General features: G+C 55.5%; 1 protein-coding gene across 1 annotated transcript in view; it reads left to right on the top strand.

Annotated features, from left to right (window-relative positions):
* Positions 1–5,107: 5,107 nt before the first annotated feature.
* The window catches only part of ASS1 (argininosuccinate synthase 1), a 52,776-nt gene continuing 37,103 nt past the window's right edge, over positions 5,108–20,780 (top strand). Inside the window, exons 1-5 of the mRNA XM_032308265.1 lie at positions 5,108–5,198; positions 10,367–10,428; positions 12,226–12,335; positions 14,184–14,252; positions 18,417–18,605. Of these exons, the coding sequence (XP_032164156.1) occupies positions 12,231–12,335; positions 14,184–14,252; positions 18,417–18,605 (363 nt within the window). The 5' untranslated portion in view covers positions 5,108–5,198; positions 10,367–10,428; positions 12,226–12,230. The remainder of the gene's footprint in view (positions 5,199–10,366; positions 10,429–12,225; positions 12,336–14,183; positions 14,253–18,416; positions 18,606–20,780) is intronic.

Raw genomic sequence — 20,780 nt, 5'->3', positions numbered from 1 at the left:
GTGCTGACTCTCTTTCACCCTTGCTGTCTCCTGCCTGCTGCCTCCCAGTCCCCACTTCACCCTTCATATTTGTAAACCGTCTCTATGAATTTTAATTCTCCGAGGAGATCCAGAGGCAAGAAAGAGTATGCCCATTGCAAAGATGAAGGAATGAGGGCTCAGAGAAGGTGAGACACCTGTCCAAGCTCACACAGCCTGAAGGGGAGAAGAAGAACTCAACCAGGTCTTCTGACTCCAGAGCCCAGGGGCATTAGCCTGCAGAGTCCCCTGTCTCCCCTCCCCCAAGAAAGGAGGAGGGGGAGGAGGGGAAGAGCCAGGAGCCCGATGAAGAGGAGGGACCAGGGCAATTCAAGACCTGAGGAGCTGCCAAGGGAGTGTCCATTCAGTTCTGCCTCCTTTCTCCCGCACCATCTAAATTTCTATTTGAGGTGGGCTGGTGGAAGGGACTGATTGCTCAATGTCTTGCCGAGCCGGTGGCAGACTTGGCCTGGAATCCGGGCTAGGACTCCGATCTTGTGCTGCCCACGCACCCCTGACTCCACCCACCCCTGCCCACATCCCCAGGGATGGTCCCAGAGGGGAAGAGGAGCCTCCCTCGGGAGCTGCCATGGGAGCCAGCTCCAAGGCAGTGCTTTCCACTTCTGCTTTTCCAGATGCCGGCAGGCAATCATTGGCCAAGGGGCCATCCAGCGATCCAGAGCCCTAGCTCCAGGCTGAGGCTGAGGCTGAGGCTGTCCCGAACTATCAATGTTGGTAAACAGCCCTGCAGGTCACTTATTAAACTCCCTGATGTAGTTTTTCCAAGAACCCAACAACTGGACTCTGTGTTCCCTCTGGGCAGAGACAGGCCACCTGGGGTCCGGCCTAGAGGACACTCTTGTTCCTGGAGCCAGTGTCCAGGTCTGGGTAGCAGCAAAGTGGTATCTGGTGCCAACCACGAGATGGTCGCGGGGTGACATGCTTAGGGTCTCTACATTCCCGGGCCCCTTTGTGACTAGCGGGTGCAGAGCCCTCCAGTGGCAGAGGAGAGAAGGCGGACGAGAAGGCGGAACATCTCCTTGGTTAGATGCTCAGGCTGTATCTATGTTCAGACAAGTGGCCACAAGAATCGGAGCCCACCCTCTGGAAAACCGCCCTGGCTGCAGTGCGGGGGGGGGGTGGGCTGGGGGGGCGGTGACGTAGCTGGAAAGACAGGTGTCGAGTGCTACAGGGGAGAAGTGATTACAGCAGCGGTGGGGAGAGGAAGCATGTTGCACCATCCTTTCCTGAAACTCCAGGCATCGACTGTGTGTCAGCAGGATGGATAGCATCTGACAAGGGACGGATCTGGTGGGAGGAAGGCGGGGGGTGCGGTCAGAGAGGCATCGCCAAGGAATGGTAAGTGCAGAGACCATAAGGCAGCAAGGAGTCTGACACGCCGAAGAAAGCACAAGCAGGCCAGTGCAACCAGGGTGTAGAGGGTGAGGGCGGAAGAGGAAGTACAGGGCTCTAGATTTGATGCTAAGAGTGATGACAGATCATCAAAGCCTTTCTTAAAAATGCTTTAATTCAGGGGCGCCTGGGTGGCTCAGTGGGTTAAGCCGCTGCCTTCGGCTCGGGTCATGATCTCAGGGTCCTGGGATCGAGTCCCGCATCGGGCTCTCTGCTCAGCAGGGAACCTGCTTCCTCCTCTCTCTCTCTCTGCCTGCCTCTCCATCTACTTGTGATTTCTCTCTGTCAAATAAATAAATAAATAAAATCTTAAAAAAAAAGCTTTAATTCATTAATATTTTAAAATATATCTCTGAAACTTTAAAAAAAAAACCCAATAAAACCCTGTCTACAATATCATTATCACATCTAGAAAAAAAAGGAAAAAAGGAAAAAACCAACCAGTAATTTCTTACCATCATTAAAGGTCTGTCAGTGTTCGATTTCCAAACGCTCACAAAGAGGGTGTTTCTTTTATGCTTAAAAAAAGTCAGGATCCGGGGATGCCCAGGTGGCTCAGTCAGTTGAGCGCCTGCTTTTGGCTCAGGTCGTGATCCCAGGGTCCTGGGATGGAGTGCCGCATTGGGCTCCCTGCTCCTCGAGGAGCCTGCTTCTTCCTCTGTTTGCCACTCCCCCTACTTGTGCTCTCTTTCTCTTTCTGACAAAGAAATAAAATCTTAAAAAAAAATCAGGATCTAAATGAAGTCTACATCTTGTGATTAGGTACATCCTTCCTGTCTCTTTTAACCCTAAGCTCCCATCCCCCCGTGTTTTGTCTTAAAAATCAACTTTATTGAGATATAATTATTCCAGGAATGCAAGGTTGGTTCAACACTTGAAAATCAATCAATGTAACCATATTTATAGAATCAACAGAAAATCGGGGCACCTGGGTGGCTCAGTTGGTTAAGCGACTGCCTTTAGCTCAGGTCATGATCTCAGGGTCCTGGGATCGAGCCCCACATCAGGCTCTCTGCTCAGCAGGGAACCTGCTTCCTCCTCTCTCTCTCTCTCTGCCTGCCTCTCTGCCTACTTGCAATGTCTGTCAAATAAATAAATAAAATCTTTTAAAAAATAATAAAATAAATAAATAAAATCTAAAAAAAAGAATAAATGGAAAAACATATATGATCATCTCAGTAGATGCAGAAAAAGCACTTAACAAAATTCAGCCCCTACTCATGCTAAAAACTCTCAATAAACTAAAAGTGAGCTTCTTCATCTGATGAAAAGTGTCTACAGAAAACCTGCACTAATATCACAGTTATCAGTGAAAGACTAAATGAATGCCTTCCCCTAAGATCATGAATAACACAAGGATACCCACCGTCACCATTTTTATTCAACACTTACTGGGGGTTCTCAGCATTGCAATAAGGCAAGAATAAGCGGCAAAAAGATAATACAGATGAACACCTCTGACCTGGGTGTGGGTGAAAGGCAAAAGCCACAGTGCGGCTCCGGCCCAGGTGGGGGATCCCCTCTGGCCACGCCCCAGTGCTGGACCCAGGACCTGCTCTGCAGGGAAAGGGCTGGGGCAGGGTATGGATGGAGGGCTGCAGGTGGAAAGTGGCTCATCGGGGAGCCAGCCAATCCACTCTGGCCTTAACCTCGGCCTCTCATCCCCCTCTGGTGCCCAGTGGGCAGGACCTGTACTGGGAAGTTGGGCCCTTTTTTTTTTTTTCCAGAAGAGCTGTGACACCACTGTCCCTAATGTCTCCAGCGCCTGTGCATCAGAAAGGGACAGTCCCCTGGACTGGAGTCATTTCTGCAACACAGAGTAAAGGTCCCCCACAGCCTGTGACCCTGGGACTGAGACCCTGGTGCCTCTACCAGTTCAACTCAAGCCTGAGCTAAAACAGAGAGTTGGGCCAGAGCTTCAGACACTGGGCAATCACACTCTGCCACTAACATGCTGTGTGACCTTGGGGAAGACACACCCTCTCTCTGTGCGGCAGGTTCCCATCTGTAAAATGGGGATAGTGGTCACAGTGATTTCATATAGGGTAGTTGTGAAGAGTAAGTGAAGGCAGGGAGATGCAACAGTGCTTGGTGAGAACCACAAGGGTGTAGTTGTGTCCCAGATCAGCACAGATGACCTTACTTCCTCTCCCACCCCCCTGCCCCTGCCCCATCCATCCTAGACTGGCAGGGGTTCCTCACCCCACCCTCTTTCTAAGGTCTGGGTCATGGGGCTTCTCTCTGGGGCCACCACTGGCTTTAGGGACTTCGGGGGAGGGCCAGGCCTCACTGCCTCAGTTTCCCTCCCCACTCCCTCTGTAATAACTCCAAGGAGGTGGCCCCCCATGCACCCACACTCCCCCCAACTTTCTCAAAGGGCATCTCAAAGACCCAGAACAGAGTCACAGGATGGAGACAGGACTGTGGAAATGCTGCCCCTCCTCCCCGCCTCCGCTGGGGAGAGAGGCTGCCCAAGGCCGCAGGGGTGCGTTTTTGGCTCTTCCACACTTGCTTCCTGCTAGTGTGGAAGGCCAGCGGCTCAGGGAGGGGCTAAGGGGGCCAGCTGCCGCCTGCCTCCCGGCCCCACCCAGCTCATAAGGGGCTCCTTGCCACCTCAGCCACTTTTGGCGTTTGGGTGCCAGAGGCAGGGGGCGCCTGCCTGCTATTTCGCTCAATTGTGGTTGCAGTGATGGGGGCTTTGGGGCCTCTAGACCAGGCTGGCCAACGTCTGAAACACAGAACCTTTTCAAGGCCAGGCTTGGGTAGCAGCTCCTGGTTTCTTTTTGCAAGCAAGAAACTTCACTTCTGTAAACCTCCATTGTGAACCCCTGCTGCCCAATGGCAGTTGCCCAGTCTTCTATTCACTATTTACTGGGTGCCCCAGGGAGTTTGGTCAGTTGCCAGCCTCTGGGGAGACCGCCAAGAAGCAGCCCCGGACCGAGGGATGAATCCCCGACCTTCCAGGGTGCTCTCCCCCTCCCCCCAGGCTCCCGCTCATGGGGGCTACCGTGGGGGGAAGGGAGGGCTTTCGAGGTCTGCAGAAGGCCACCATGGGATAAGAGCGGACACGAAACTCACTGCACCGAAGGGACTTAAAAAAGAATTTTTTTTTTTAAGATTTTGTTTATATATTTGACAAGAGAGAGAGACACAGCGAGAGCAGGAACACAAGCAGGGGGAGAGGGAGAGGGAGAAGCAGGCTTCCCGCCAAGCACACAACCCCCACGTGGGGCTCAATTCCAGGCCCCTGGGATCATGACCTGAGCCAAGGGCAGCCGCTTAACGACAGAGCCACCCAGGTGCCCCCATCTAAGGGACTTTAATTCCCACTCCCGCCGCGGAGCGGTGGCAAGTGTCTGGCAGGACGGCCGCGCTCACCGGCCAGCTGCGCGCGGTCCAGCCATCGCCGCGTCCGGAGGAGGCGTCTGCCCCGGGGCCGGGGCGAGAGGACCCGGGCCGAGCATCGCCCGAGCGCCCTCTGGAGCACCTGTGGCCGCGGGGGCGGGGCGGGGGCTGTGGCCCCCGGAGCGAGGGAGGGGGAGGGGCGGGCCAGGAGGGAGGGAGCGACCGGGCCCCGCCCACACCCGCAGGTGGCCGCAGACGCGGAGCGGCTCGCGGTCGGGGCCGGACCCGGGGGCGGGGCCTGTCGCGCGCGCTCTCCCACGTGTCCCCGGTCCCCGGCCCTGCCCCCGGCCCGGTGTTTATAATCTGGGATTCGCAACGCAACCGGCCCTGCTCCGCCGCCTGCCACCGCCGCCCGGGCCACGGTAAGGAGCCCCCGGCCGGAGACTCCCGCTCCCACCCCGCCGCCTAGGAGACACCCCGCCGCGGGTCCCGGCGACAGCGAGCCGAGGAGGTCGAGGGGACCGCGCTCCTGGCGCCCGCGCGGGCGGGAGCAGAGGGCGGCGCCGAGTGACCGTGCGCCCCGGGCTGGCACCGGACGGGAGGGAAGGAGGCCAACGCCCCGGGCTTCTGCGGCTCAGACGCCGGGCGGCCGGATTCCTGGGGCCCTCGGGGATGGGGCCGAGGCGCGTGTCCGGGGACTCCGAGGGCGGCAGGTCGGGTTATTTGTCCCCTTTGCGGGCCGGGGTCCTTTCTGGAGTCCCCGTCTCTAATCCAGCTTCCTTTCTGCCGGAGCCCGCCAGATGGAACCTTGGAGTCCGGAGGGTGTGGGGGGTCCCCACTCTCTCGCGCCCTCTCTGGCCACCCCCCGCGCGGTCTCTGCCTCCGCCTCTCTGCGCGTGAACCCGGAGTTCCAGCCCCACCTGGGCCCCCTGTCCCGGGGCTTGGGCGTATCGCCCCTCCCACAGCCCCGAGCCTCAGGTTACTCGGGGCAGCTGGGCTCCGGAACCGGGGCTGCGAGGCGCTGGAGTCGTCGGTGTGACTGCGCTCCCTCCCCGGCAGCGGTGGGCAGTCTCTGGCTCAGAAGGGGATCAGCGATCACCGCCGGGTGGGCAGGGTGGCGGCGCCGGGTCGGGGCTGGCTCTGGGCTCGGGGCTGCGGGAGGGGCCGCTCCGCAGGAAACGTGCGCGGTCCGGGTTGCTGTTGTTTCTGGCATCTTGGGCGGCTGCGCCCCGCCAGGGAGGGAGAGTCCTTGTGAAATAGAGGAAACTCCTCTCCCAGCCCGCCGGGCCTCCTCCTGAGGAGGTCCCGTGACCCGGCCGCCTCAGTGTTCCTTGCTGCGCAGTGGGGGCGTCTCCTCCAGAGCATCGCGGTCTGGCTGCACGTTGCAGGCAGGAACAAACCTGTCCTTTCCGCGGGGATGGATCAAATAGACCCTGGGCTTTGATCCTTCCTTCCCAGACCATGGCTGGTGACAGGGCAGATTCTGGAGCCAGTAGACCCAAGCCACGAAGGCAGGCACCAAAGGGGAGTCTTGGGTCAGCTGCCAGCTGCCTGAGCCTCAGTTTCTCCATCTGTCAGAGCTGGCACAGGCTCAGGGCTCAGGAAACAGAGACTGTGGGGCAGTCTCTGTAGACACACTGAGAACGGTGCATGCGTCCATTTACTCATTAACGGTCTCTGCTTGTGCCATCATTGGGGGACATGGGACAGGAGACAAGCTCTCTGCCCTCCTACTGAAGGTTCCGGTGGGGAGGAAGACCAGGGAGACAGAAAGAGCCACCAAGGGATGGGAACTTTGGAGATGGATGGACCCCGGGTTGGCTTCATCCTAAACTCCTTTCCCTCTTCCATCTGCCTCTCAGAGCCCAGGCAGGGGAGCCCAGGGGCGGGAAGGGGACCTGTCCCAGCTGGAGCCACCTGTGCACTGCTCTGAGAAGCAGAGCGCTCTGCTCAGTACAAGTTGACGGAATGATGAAGGTTGCCCTCGGAGCACCTGGAGCTGGGGCCAGGCACCCGGTGGGGCAGAGGAGGGAGGCCCCCACTCCGAATGATCAGGTCCCCAGAGTCCTCACATGCGCCCCACCCATTGCGGGCCTGCTCGGGGGGTTTGTGGCCAGGTGGCCGTGCTGGTAGCCGTTTCCCCTGGTTTAGGGCCCCAGGAACCTGACTCACAGAGGGGAGCCAGGCCAGACTCACCTGCTGCGCAAGCACTTTCCCATGCCCCGTTTCATCTTAGCTCCATGGGTCCTGGGAAGCCAGCCAGGCCAGCCAGCTGCCTTCACCAGAGCACAAAGCCCCTGAAGTGAGTGCCTTGCCCTTGGGCACCCTTACGGAAAGAGAGAAACCAGCTCAGGGTCTGAGGCTCTGAGCTCTGCTGTAGCACTGTAGGCAGGGTTGACATTCTAGGCCCTGGCATGTTCTGTCGGGTGGTAGGCGTCCTCCCCAGACTTGTAGAATCAACAAATAAATGAATGCACTCTCTTTTCCTCTATGGGCTCCAAACTCTCTTGTGTGTCTCTTACCAGAGTCTAGTGAGATCTTCTTAGGCTCCCTACCACCCATCTCAGGGGCTTTTCACCAGAACCAGAGACTCAGCCTCCCCAACCAAGGCAGACCCTTTGAATGACCTTTAACCCTGGGTGGGAGATGTTTGCTGGAGTTCCACTGTCCTTGAGGGAGCCAGTGTTCCTGATTTGATTCTAAGTCCCTAGGAATCCGCGGCTGAGAGCCAGCTCAGTGTCTAGCCTAGGGCAAGCCCCTTGGCCTCAGCTTTCTCATCTGTCAGTTGGGAAGAAAATCCTTCCCCTGTCTTACCAAGGATGTGTCCAAGAGCTGAGCAGAACCTGTCTAACCTATGCGCAGGCTGAGACCCGGCAGCGGCACCTCCTGGTCACAGTGTGGAATTGCAGCCTAGGTCTTCAGACAGAAAAGGGGGCCCCAAAGGGACAGAGGTAGTAGCCCTAGAATGAGGAAACCCCAAAGTCCGAGAGAATTCTTCTGGCCTCAGTGGAGCTAGGGTTTTAAGAAAATGTAATGAACCAAGCTCAGCTGAGTCAGAAGCCAGGGAGGGGTTCTGGAAATATGTTTGCCGGCCTGTAGGCCTGGCACACAGAAATGCACTGACTGGTGATGGCTCATTGAAGGTGTTGTTTTCTGGAAGACGACAGTGAGGGGGAGGCGATCTGTGGTCCCCTAGAGTCCCGACTGTATAGGGCACGGGGCAGCAACGAACAGGCGGTATGCAGTCAGCCCAGGGTTCTGTCCCAGCCCTGCCTTCCCCTACCTGTGGCCCCAGGAAGTTGCTTTACCTTTTCCAAGCCCCATGTGGTAGTAAAAGTCTCCTCCTCGAGTGTGGCCCTGAGCACAGTATCTCTCTTGTCCTCGTTCCTGCTTTGACATTTTAGAGCACAAGGGTTTCCACGGAACAGGGCGAGGGCCACGGCGGGCCTAGCACCACCTCCGGCAGGTGGCAGGGCAGCTCTGGCTGGGGCCACGGAGAATGTCGCCCGCCTTTGCAACTCGGGCTGGGCTGGCGGGCGTCTCAGGATGAGGCCACCTTCTTCCTTCCTCCCAGGTGTCCCTCTTCTGGTAAAGGATGTCGGGGGGCACATGGGACTGCGTGCGTTCTTCCACTGTGCTCGGACCCCAGGGCCAAGGTCACCAGTGCCCGTGTACGCACCCAGCCCGGCAAGCAGACAGGCTCATCCTCGGACAGGATGAGGGCACCCCTAGAATTCTAGGCTTTCAGGGGATTTACCTAACCTTCTCTTTCGAGGCAAGGAACTGACCTCTAGACCACAGCCTCCAAGGCGTCGTTCTGAGTACCAGCCGCATGTCAGGTGCGGTCTGTGAGATGGTCCCTGTCCCTGTGGAGCTCACAGCTGTGGGGGCAGGGGGTGCAGTCAGGCCCCCACGTGACGTGGGCTAGTATGGGCCGTGGACCAGGGCTCACAGGCAGAGCGGGGCAGGCACAGGCGGTCTGTCTCTCTCCATGGGGTTTCCTCTCCCTCACTCCAGTGCCCACCCTCTTGGCTCCAGGTGCCTCTAGGAGACGGCAGGGCAGGGACTTCTTTTTTTTTTTTTTTTTTTTAAGATTTATTGATTGAGGGGGTGCCTGGGTGACTCAGTGGGTTAAGCCGCTGCCTTCGGCTCAGGTCATGATCTCAGGGTCCTGGGATCGAGCTCCGCATCGGGCTCTCTGCTCAGCAGGGAGCCTGCTTCCTCCTCTCTCTCTCTCTGCCTGCCTCTCTGACTACTTGTGATCTCTGTCTGTCAAATAAATAAATTAAAAAAAAAAAGATTTATTGATTGATTTGAGAAAGAGGGAGAAGAGTCAGAGGGAGACTCTCAAGCAGACTTCCCACTGAGCATGGAACCCCGTGTAGGGTGCAATCCCACGACCCTGAGATCCTGACCTGAGCCGAAATCAAGAGCCGGCCCTTAACCAGCAGAGCTACTCAGGTGTCCCCCAAAAATGTCTTTTAAAGCTATTATGAGAAATAACCTGTTGCCTTACATTTTGCCTGTTCTGAAGGTCTACATTTCTGTGTGGTATTCTTTTTTTTTTTTTTTTTTTTTTAATATTTTTATTTATTTATTTGACACACAGAGAGAGATCACAAGTAGGCAAAGAGGCAGGCAGAGAGAGAGGGGGAAGCAGGCTCCCTGCTGAGCAGAGAGCACGATGCGGGGCTCGATCCCAGGACCCTGAGATCATGACCTGAGCTGAAGGCAGCTGAGCCACCCAGGCGCCCCTGTGTGTGGCATTCATAAACATTTATCCACAGTAAAACTGAAGTATTGCTAGGTTACATACACGAGTGACCTTCCCCATCTCTACTTCATACATTTGAAGTTAATATCACAGATTAAAATGAAAAACAAAAAAATTAGTTAACACTCTTTTGTTCATTTTGCTGCTAGTAAGAAAAATAAAGGTGATTAGACTCTAAGAACAGGGTGAATATTGGACCGGCATCCTCTCTCCCTGTCTTGAACCCGCCCCAGTCATGCCAGGGTGTCTGAGCCCCCTGTAGCTCCCCAGACCACATGTGCCCCCGTGGTTCCCTTCTCTGGGCCTTGTACCTTCCAGCTGGGGCTCACGGGGCCCAGCCACTCCGGGTTCGAGTCCTGGTTCTGCCACAGGACCCGCCAAGCAAGGCCTCAGCCCAGTTCCTTAACCTGAGCCTCAGTTTCCCAGTCTCTAAAACAGAGATGACTCGAAGGGAAAGGCTCAGCCCATGATGGATAGGTTCCTCATGTCGAGCGTGGTGACGGTTTTGCGTTAAATCCGAGATTCTCAGTAAATGCAATTTCTTGTATCTCCGTTATTCCTGAGTGGAGCTGTTCGGAAGACATGCAGCAGGATACACCCCCCTCACCCCAGCACCGTGGCACAAGCACACGGAGCTGGGAGCACTAGTACCTTCCAGGGCCAGGAGGCTGGGTGGGTGGCTCCTGGGCCTCCCCACATCTCCCCGATCAATAGGGCTGCTCAAGGGGAATCCGGCAGCAGGAGAAGCCAGGGTCAAGGCCTCGGCTTCCCCCTGGACTGCTGCTCCAGGCAGCTGAACAGTTTTTGCTTTTGCAGAGTGGTTCACGGAGCTGCGAAGTCAGATTCCAGAAGCCGGGAACCCACATCTCCAATCCAAGGTGATTTCCTGGTCCTTCCTGCCTCCCTTCCCATTCCTTCCCTCCCTCCCTCATGGCCTGTTGCCTGGCTGCAGTTGCCGTGGGCACCATTTCCTGGCCCCAGGGTCAGGGTCTGCTGAGTCCCCAGCAAACAGGTGGCTGGGGCCAGGGCCTGGCAGGTGGTCGGATGCCCACTGGAGGCAAAAGTTGTGAACATGCATCAGAAACAGCACCCCCCCCCCAAACTCACTGTTCCCTTCTGTGTCCAAAGGGCTGCAGGGTATGTGAGCCCTGGAGCCGGCAGGTGGGTGAGCCAGTGAGTTGTGTCTGCACAGGGGACGTGTGTTCTAGTCACGCTGGGCTCTGTCCAGGCTCTGCTGCGCAGGGTTGAATGACAGGGACAGCACCTCTCGGGACCTCCAGGGACAGGGTAGGTTTTCGGTATGTGGGAGCCTGCATCTTTGCGATTGTCATGGTGGGGTGCCCCTTCTGGGCTCCATGGGTCTGTGGAGGGGTATCCACAGCTTTTCCCAAGAGTACCCTGCCCTTGGTCAGGCTCCAGGGTCAACGCAGTCACCAGACACAGGCATCTTCCCTGTAATGTAGGAGGCTGGGCCATGTCCAGGGATGCTGGGACCGGACGGGCTCTTTCCACATTCAGGCCCGCTGCCTGCTGACCATCTGATGTCAAGCTCATGACTCTCCACCTCTGTGACCCTCGATTTCCTCTTTAGCAAAAGGGCATAGTACCGGCATCTGCTCTCAGGGCCCTGGGGAGAGGGCCTGGGGAGGTAGGGCGAGCCCCAACACAGCCCAGGGGTTTGGGGAGAGGCTTCTAGAAGAAGGAACAGCAGCTGCAAAAGCAAGAAGACAGGAGCCCTTGATGCCTCGGGGTAGCCGAGGAGATGGCTAGGGCGGGACACTCCTGTCCCTGCGGCAGAGGGACAGGTCTGTGATCTGCCCCTCCAGGAAGGCCCTCCCTCTGCCCGTCTCCTTCCTCCTCGGGGGCTTGGTGTCTGCATCTGCGTCCCGGAGCAGCAGGTCCCTCAGGAGCTCGAGCTCTCTTGTTCTCCCTCCCAGAGGTGCTTGCGTTTGAAGAGAGTCTAAGATCCCAGGGCAGGAGGGTTCACTGGGGCCCCCGTTTGGAGGAAGCGCGGAGGCAGGAGCTCTGCGCCCCAGCGTCCCGGTCTGTCTGCAGCTGGGAGGCAGCACCGCATGCTGAAGGGCCCTGGCACGTGCTCTGGGGCCCGGAGCCGGCTGCTCACCTGTCTGAGCCCCAGTCTCTCTCTCCCCAGGGGCTGTGACAGCAGCTACTCCATGGGGTCATGGTGGGGGTGCAGGGCGAGCTTCGGGAGGCCCTCAGAGCCACGCCTAGTGCTCTCCAAGTGACCCCACCCATGTCTCCCAAGCTTCATGGCCTGGTCCCAACAGCTCAGCCTTCTCTAGCTGGTGGGGGAGTGGCTCTAAGACGTGCTTCCCACCACCCCCCAGGGGCCCCCCTATCCCGACAGCCACAAGCTGCTGTCAGTATTCCCCAGACCCTGCCTGTGTGTGACTGCGCATGCAGTGGGAGGGTCAGTTCACCAGGGGTAGGGGTAGAGAAGGTGAGGCTTTGGGAAGGAACAGCTCCTGGGCTGGCCTTGATGACAGGTGAACATATTGTTCCCGAGCCCCCAGCGAGAGCGGGGGATGCCGGAGGGTGCTGGAGGACGAGGTTGCCCAAGGCCAAGGGTCAGGAGGGGGGAGCTGTTTGCAGGGGCTGACGGGTCCGGACGGGTTGGCTCTGCGTCACTGTCCTTCCTCACCCCACCCCCCCAGACAAGATGTCCAGCAAAGGCTCCGTGGTTCTGGCCTACAGTGGCGGCCTGGACACCTCCTGCATTCTCGTGTGGCTGAAGGAACAAGGCTATGATGTCATCGCCTACCTGGTAAGGAGGTGCTCAGTGTCCCATTTGTCCTGCTCCCCATCACTCGCCTGACCCTTCCCTAAGCCTGCCCTGAGCTGTAGGCATGTACTTGTGGTTCTCCCTCCCTTTCTTCCTTCATAAAACGAACATCCGTGGTGTCCCCCAGGTCTGGGATGCCCTGCAGAGCACGAGGGAGGCCAGCTTTCTGTGGGCAACCAGAGTGGGGAATGGCGGGAAAGAGCTTGGCAGTATGACTTGGCCAGCCTGCCTGCAAGGGACCATGGGCCTGCTGAAGGCCATGGAAAGCACACCCTCCCCATTTCCAGAAGTCCCTTGTCAGCCCCAGTAATTCTGCAAAGTTTACAGAACCCTGCAGTGGCTGAACTGGCAGTGCCCTTGAAGACCACCTAGTTCTAGGGGCAGACAGGTCCCAGGCAGATAATAGGTTATGTGTGATGCCACTCCCCTGTGCTGGGTCCAGCAGGCATCCCTGGTCAAGCTGGCTCTGTTTCTAATGAACTAGACTGGAGGTAGCTTCTGAATCCTCCATGTACTCAGGACCCTTGAGTGCAAATTCTTGAAGTCTAACACACACCAATTTAAGCAAAATCAACAAAATGGGGGGAAAAAAGAGGTTTTTGGCTCATGTGACAGAAATCTGGGCTTTGACAGCTTCAGGTAAGGCTGGATCCAGGTGCATATCCAGATCTGTCTCCACCTCTATTGGGCTTCATTCTTGGCCTCTCCACAGGGCAGGCAAGGCTCCCGTCATTGTAACCTGGTTCTCCCAGGGAAAGGAGAGCCTCCTGCAGAGGCCCTGATGGGAGAGCCCAGGGGTATTTTCACTGCTGGAGCTGCTGCCCGCCACGCATTGATTTCCATGGCTGTGTCATGAAGGGTTCTGATTGTGTGGGCTTGGATCCTGGGCCTGTCCCAACGGTGAGCAGGAGACATGATTTGTTCCCCTCCCTTCTTAAGGCAAGAGGGCTCAGAAGAGAGGTTTCTGTTCCCAGAGGAAGGGAAGATGGTGCTCTCCAGAGACAAAAATTCAGCTGTTGCCAGGAATGACTGGTCTGCAGTTAAAGTCAGTACCACCTAACAGCGCCCAGTCCCCCCTGGCGAGTGAGAGTCACCACTTTGGGAGCACGGGAGGACCCCAGGGTGTGCTGGTCTTGCTGATAGCAGCACAGTGGGGCGGTCCAGAAGCCCGGCTACTGCAAAATAGATTTAAAAGCTGAGTGCCCTCAGAAAGCACATGCACCTGGGTTCTGGAAAGATTCCAGAGTCTGGCGAGCAGAATGCAGGGTCGAAACCCGGGCAGCAGGCCAGAGTGCAGCCAGCAGAAACCACGCTGGTGTCTGAAGAGGGGACTGTCACAGAAGTTGGAGTCCAACAGCAGAGATGGCCTCCCACCTGCCCACATGCCTTGGGATGGTCTAGTCACTGTGCTTGGCAGCAGAAGTCCCCCAGGGGTTGAGCACTTTCTGACACAGCAACCTCGGTACTGGCTTTGGGGGAGTTTTCAGGATGAGATAGACGGACTTAAGGGAAGCCTGAGACCTTTAAGGCAGTAACAGCAAGTTCTGGGTCCTGGCAGCCTAGTGTGCAGGGCCAGGGCCACCTAGCGCTCTGACCCACGGGAACTGCTTCCCAGCACGTCCTGAGAGGGACAAGTGTCACCTAGAAGCATTCCAGCTTCTCCGGACCCTGCTCTGTGCCTTTATCCTTCTTACTGTGACCTTGGCCCCTCAAGTGGAAAGTACCTCCTTTTGAGGGGTGCTGGAGACAGCACTTGCCCAGGGCGGGTGCTGTTCCCCCCAACTCTTTATGCCGCTGGGCTGATGGTGCCTCTCTGCTTCTGCTTCTCAGGCTAACATCGGCCAGAAGGAAGACTTCGAAGAAGCCAGGAAGAAGGCACTGAAGCTCGGGGCCAAAAAGGTACCAAGTGGAGGCAGGATTCAGGGCTGGGAGTGGGGTTCTGACATGTGGGGGCAGCAGGGGCAATGCTGTCCCAGAGTTCCTTATTGTCCGTTTCCCTTCTCTTTTTAGGCATGTGGGCACCGTCATCTCCCTGACTTCCCTAGTTCTCTGCCCCACCACCTCCTTGTCCCACCTGCTCACCTATTTCCTTTAACACATCCGTCCATCCACCTGCCCATCCCTGTTACCCTCATCCACTCACTCATCCGTCCACCCACCCAACCATCATCCATCCAGCGTTCCATCCAACCATCATCCATCTATCCATCCATCCATGCATCCATTCATCCACCCAACCATACATCCAACCATCATCCATGCATCCATCCATCCATCCAACCATCATCCATCCGCACATCCATGCATCCATCCATCTGACCATCCATCCATCCATCCATCCATCCATCCATCCATCTATCCATCCATCTACCCATCCATCTATCCATCCATCCATCCATCCATCCACCCATCCATCCATCCATCTATCCATCCATCACCCATCCATCTATCCATCCATCCATCCATCCACCCATCCATCCATCCATCTATCCATCCATCACCCATCCATCTATCCATCCATCCATGCATCCATTCATCCACCCAACCATACATCCAACCATCATCCATGCATCCATCCATCCATCCAACCATCATCCATCCGCACATCCATGCATCCATCCATCTGACCATCCATCCATCCATCCATCCATCCATCCATCCATCTATCCATCCATCTACCCATCCATCTATCCATCCATCCATCCATCCATCCACCCATCCATCCATCCATCTATCCATCCATCACCCATCCATCTATCCATCCATCCATCCATCCACCCATCCATCCATCCATCTATCCATCCATCACCCATCCATCTATCCATCCATCCATCCATCCACCCATCCATCTATCCATCCATCCATCCATCCAACCATCCATCCATCCAACCATCATCCATCCATACATCCATGCATCCACCCACCCATCCTTTCATCTGTCCTTCTTCTACCTACCTGCCCATTCCTCTTTGATCTCTGTCCCTCCTTCCATCCACTCTGCAGAATCAGAAAGTTCTAGTTGAGTTCAGTGCATTGACTGAGCATCTTATCATGGGGCGGGCAGGTCCTCTGCTGGGTGCAGAGCCCAGATGGTGAACAGAGCCAACGTGGTTCACCATATAGGCTCACAGTACGAAGTCTGAGCCGCTCCCATGGGGATGTCCCGAGCACCCTCGCAGGGGACCTAACAGGGGTGGTGTGAAAGGCCATCAGCCCACCTGCTTGGCCAGAACTGGTTCCCTCTGTAGGGTACGTCTGTGGGGTTCTTGGAACCTGAAAAGAAGACTGGCACATAGTAGGAGCTCAATTAGTACCTTAAAATGAATGAATGAGTCCCGCATCCCATCACTGGCCATGCGCCTAACACTGCATATCCCTCCTTGGTCGAGAGTCTCCTGAGTCTCAGAGAGAAGAATTGTCTGAGCAAGAGACCAGAAAGTGCAGGAAGAATTCGTGAATGTTGAACCTGAGCTGGGCTTTCACATAAGCTGGGCTTTCGTGTAAAGATTCGGCCTTCGTACATTACCCTAGATCAGTAATCCTTAACTTTGTGCCCTTAGGGGCTCCCATATACTTTCTTTTTTTTTTTTTTTAAGACTTTATTTATTTATTTGACAGACAGAGATCATAAGTAGGCGGAGAGGCAGGCAGAGAGTGATGGGGAAGCAGGCTCCCCGCTGAGCAAAGAGCCTGATGCAGGACTCCATCCCAGGACCCTGAGACCATGACCTGAGCTGAAGGCAGAAGCTTTAACCCACTGAGCCACGCCCCAATATTAACCCATTTTTAAAAGAATAATATTAAACACCTTATAGGTTAATGTAAGTGACATTTTTACCTCAGAAAAGTAACTATTTCCAAAACAAGAGTTTTTTGTAAAAGTAGCATGGTGTTACATTTTTATAAACCCCTTTAATATCTAGTTTCACAGAAGACAGGTGGATTCCCATAGCCCTGTCGCCATTCATTTTGTGATGTGTTGTTTTGGTTTGTGTCAGGAAAAAATATGGCCTCGTGAATGTAACACTGGAAGAGAGAGGAGTATTTTATTTTTTTAAAGATTTTTCAAGAGAGGGAGCATGGGTGTGTGAGTAGGGGAGAGGGGAAGAGGGAGAGGGAGAGAATCCCAAGCAGACTCCTCACTGAGCACAGAGCCCAGCGTGGGGCTCAATCCCAGGACCCTGATCTCATGACCTGAGTCGAAACCGTAAGTCAGACACTCAACCAACTGAGCCACTCAGGCACCCCAAGAGAGGAATATTTTAAAATCCCTTCCAGAGAGTTGGGGATATCCTTGAATACCGCATCAAAAGTCAACAAGGGGTAGTTTCTTAAAGATCAGTGCAACAGGGAAACTGAAACCCCACAGTGAACATTTCATGCATTAAAATCCACTGGTCCATCTTGCCCTGCAGATGGATTTTTTTTCACCATGCGAGATGGTGCGACATCATGCGTTGGTCCTTTAGAAAACTATTATCTCATTGAGTTAGGCAGCTCTCCCAAAATTCGGTATGTTTCATGATAAAATATCAAAATATCACATTTGTCAGTCTTGCCATTACTCAGAAATATGAGGAAGCTGTCAGATGCAAGTTGCCCATAATTCTAATTTTAACTGGAAAGCCCGAATTTTATCATTGGCAACAAATACTCAGTTTTCTTCATTTTTGTGAAACTGTTGGCCAGACGCTCAAGTCTGAAAGACCATAATTTGTCTATCATTCTTTCCAGTAAAAACAATGTTCTATGAAAAAAAAAAAAAAAGTGGCTAGTTGAGCTTGTAACTCACGGAATGCAACAGAAGTGTTTTGTGTGTATTTCACCTTCTGTGCTCGAGATTCGACAAAAGTCATCATTTTTTACGGCTTCAAGACAGATCTCAAGTGAAATCTTCATTGTGGAGTGGAGGCCTTGGGAACGCAGTGACCATGTCTCTGCCCTGATTTGTGTTTTGAGTAGCCATCGTTGCTTTTGCAAATTCAGGGAGAATGTCAACCTGGTGAAAAAGGAAAATAACACCTTAGGATCACTCTAAAAAGTCTTTTTTTTTTTTAAAGATTTTATTTATTTGACAGACAGAGATCACAAGCAGGCAGAGGCAGACAGAGAGAGAGGAGAGAGCAGCCTCCCCACTGAGCAGAGAACCCGATGCGGGGCTCGATCCCAGGACCCTGGGATCATGACCTGAGCTGAAGGCAGAGGCTTTAACCCACTGAGCCACCCAGGCACCCCTAAAAAGTCTTTTTTGCTCCGTCTCCCTGAAAGGGTCTTGAGATGTCCAAAGTCTACGTTTTGAGAGCCATTCCTCTAGATTAGGGCTTCTCAATCTTGACACTATTGGTGTGTGTGGTCGGCTGTCCTGAGCAACGTGGGATGTTTAGTAGCATCCTGGCCTTCACCCATGAGACACCAGAAGCCCTTTCCCCCAGCCCATCTGCTGTGACAACCAAAAATATCTCCAGATGGTTTCTGGGGAACACTTTCCCTGGGGGATAGAATCATCCCTGGCTTAGAGCTTTTGTGGATAACTCTCTACTCTGGACTGCTCTAGGTCTTAGGTGACGACAGGTTCCATCTGGGGCCCAGAATGCTGTGCTGGGAGGGACTTAAGAATCACATCCAGGGGCACCTGGGTGGCTCCGTTGTTAAGTGCCTGCCTTCAGCTCAGGTCATGATCCCAGGGTTGTGGGGTGGAGCCCTGCATTGGGCTCCCTGATCAATGGGAAGCCTGCTTCTCCCTTTCCCACTCCCCCTGCTTGTATCCCTCTCTCATTGTCTGTCTCTCTCTGCCTGTCAAATAAATTAAAAAAAAAAAAAAAAAAAAGAACCATATCCAGTTTCAGCTAGATGGAAATCAGGATTGATTAGTGATGTCTGCAATGAGTGCAAGAAGGGAGTAATAGCACTGTATGCTAGGATTGATTGATGATGTCTACTACAGATACAGAAGGAATAACGGAGGTACCTCTTGCCAGGCATTAGGGAGGCCCCTGGGGCTCTGTCTTCTGGCTGGGCTCTATCCTTGCCAAGCCTCCCTCCCATGGGCTGCTCTCCCTGCAGGTGTTCATCGAGGACGTCAGCAAGGAGTTTGTGGAGGAGTTCATCTGGCCCGCCATCCAGTCCAGTGCGCTGTACGAGGACCGCTACCTCCTGGGCACTTCGCTCGCCAGGCCCTGCATCGCCCGCAAACAAGTGGAGATCGCCCAGCGGGAGGGAGCCAAGTATGTGTCTCACGGCGCCACAGGAAAGGTGAGGCAGCGGATGCAGGGGAGGAGGGGCAGGGTGAACCTGCTAACGGGACTCAGGCAGCCAGGGTGGTCAACGGTCCTTGAGCAGTCGCACACTTTGCCAGCCCCCCACCGTCCCCCACACCCCCGAGAGGCAGGCATGATGGCCGGCAGGGTCTGAGCAGGAGGACCAGGATACGTAGGGGCGGGTATTGGGAGTGGAAGCGGCTGAGCTGTGGGTTCCGTGGGTGGGCTCTGCCAACAGTGGGAGCAGTTTGCAGACTCCACATCGAGGCTCAAGGACATCCCCCACCCGCCCAGGTCACACAGCACAGGTTGCCACACGATGGTAGTGGAAAAGGTTGGAAACCCGCGTTAGCAAAGAGAGGGTGATCCCAGCTGTGTGGCCCTTGGGGAGGCCGTTCCCCTCCCCCAGCCTCAGATTCTTCATTTGCAAAACGGGGGTGGATTGGGGAGGGGCAGGGGGCTTCCTGATCTTAATTTGCACTGAGGGCTCCATCCCAGCACTGCACCCTGGGCGGCTCCAGCCATGGAAATGGATTGTGTCTCTGGGCTCTGGGGCCTGGGTGTGGGCAGGGCCGCACTCCCGCTGAGGGTGCTAGGAAGGCGTCATTCCGGGCCTCTCCAGACTTCTATAGCGATGGCTGCGCCCTTGTAGACAGAACGCTGATGTTCTCCAGGCATATGGCTGTCTTCTCCCCGAGCATTGTCCCTCCTCTGCCCTGCAGGCATGTGTGGTTCTGTGGTTCCTTTTATAAGAACCCCAGTCATATGGGGATTAGCACCCACCCTAGTGACTTCAACCTAACTCCATCACCTCTATAAAGACCCTATTTCCAAATAAGGCCACATCCTCGGGTACTGGGAGCTGAAGCTTCAACTTCTCTTCTGGGGGGGGGGCACAACTCACCTGTGGTGCACCCCCGACTTCCAGGTCCCACGTGGACAGTGCAGACTGAGACAGAGCCCTGTGGGGCACCAGGCAGGAGAGCCCTCAGCGCCCTATCCCACAGGGGGCCGTGCTCCGGAAACAAGAGTCCAATGTTGGCAGCTCTTGGGCAATGTTACTCTGAAGATTGTAGTTTTGGGCTCTCAACATCACTGGACACCAAGCCAATAGCCCAGGCCAGGACTTGGCTCCCTAACAACCTCACCATCAGTAGACTGCACACGTCCCAGTGACGGGGAGCTCACTACATTACCGGCACCCTCGTGCTAACCTGACCCAGGCTCTGGCTCTCTGGGATTTAAAGGCACTTGCAGCCTCAATTAGGACCGAGGACATGCGACTGCAGGGTAGCCTTGCAAACAAGAGTGACACCGGTTCATGTCTCTGAGAGCTCATTCGTTGTTCATTCATTCGTTGGGCCGTAGGTCAGCAAGCTTCTGCTGGGCCTCTAGAAAGGGCTGGGCACGAGCTGGGTCTGGCAACGGTGTGGAGCTTTTGGGCTCCCCCTGCCCTCAAGGGGAGGAGAGGGGATGTGTGATAAGGCGGCTGCCAGAGCAGCGGGCAGGGGAGGGAGGGCTGATTATAGACATTGGCCTTGCAGGATGAGAAGGGTGTGCCCGGCAGAGGGATCCATCTGTGCAAAGGCTTGGAGCCAGGAGCCTTGAACTACGGCCTCCCTGGGAGCATGGAACCAGAGCCGGCTCCATCAGGGCTGGCTTCATGTTGAGGGCCTACAATTTGGAGCACAGGGGGGCCCCAGGCCAGATGGGGGGCACCCAGTGATTCCCCCAATGGGGTGTTTGGGATTGTTCTGGACTCAAATGGTGGGCTTCTATGGAAGAAGGGAACTGGCAGGTTTCTCAACCAGACCCTAGCGCTCACCGACAGCCTAGTCGTGAGCACCTTTGGAGCAGGAGGCCAGAGCCAGGCTGTTTGGACAGGGATGTGCATGTCGCCTTCCACTGAGAGCTGTAGGGTAGGGTGGAGGGGAGCCCAGAGGTCCAGGACTCAGGGCTTAGGGCCCATGCAGTTGTGTTCAGATCCTGGGTCCCCTGCTTTTGGGCTGTGTGATTCACCCCCATGAGCCTTCATTTCCTTGTCTGTAAAATGGGAGCAAGTGGAAGTAGCTCATGGGGCAGTTTGGGAGCGATGAGCAGGATAACTGCAAAAGCGCTCGGCACAGGGCTGGCGTGCAGGGACGGCTCGGTTCACTCGGGACTGGAGGGG

This window comes from Mustela erminea, chromosome 12 (assembly GCF_009829155.1).
Source record: "Mustela erminea isolate mMusErm1 chromosome 12, mMusErm1.Pri, whole genome shotgun sequence".
Taxonomy (NCBI): Eukaryota; Metazoa; Chordata; class Mammalia; order Carnivora; family Mustelidae; genus Mustela; species Mustela erminea.
This window is presented reverse-complemented; position numbering and strand designations above follow the sequence as displayed.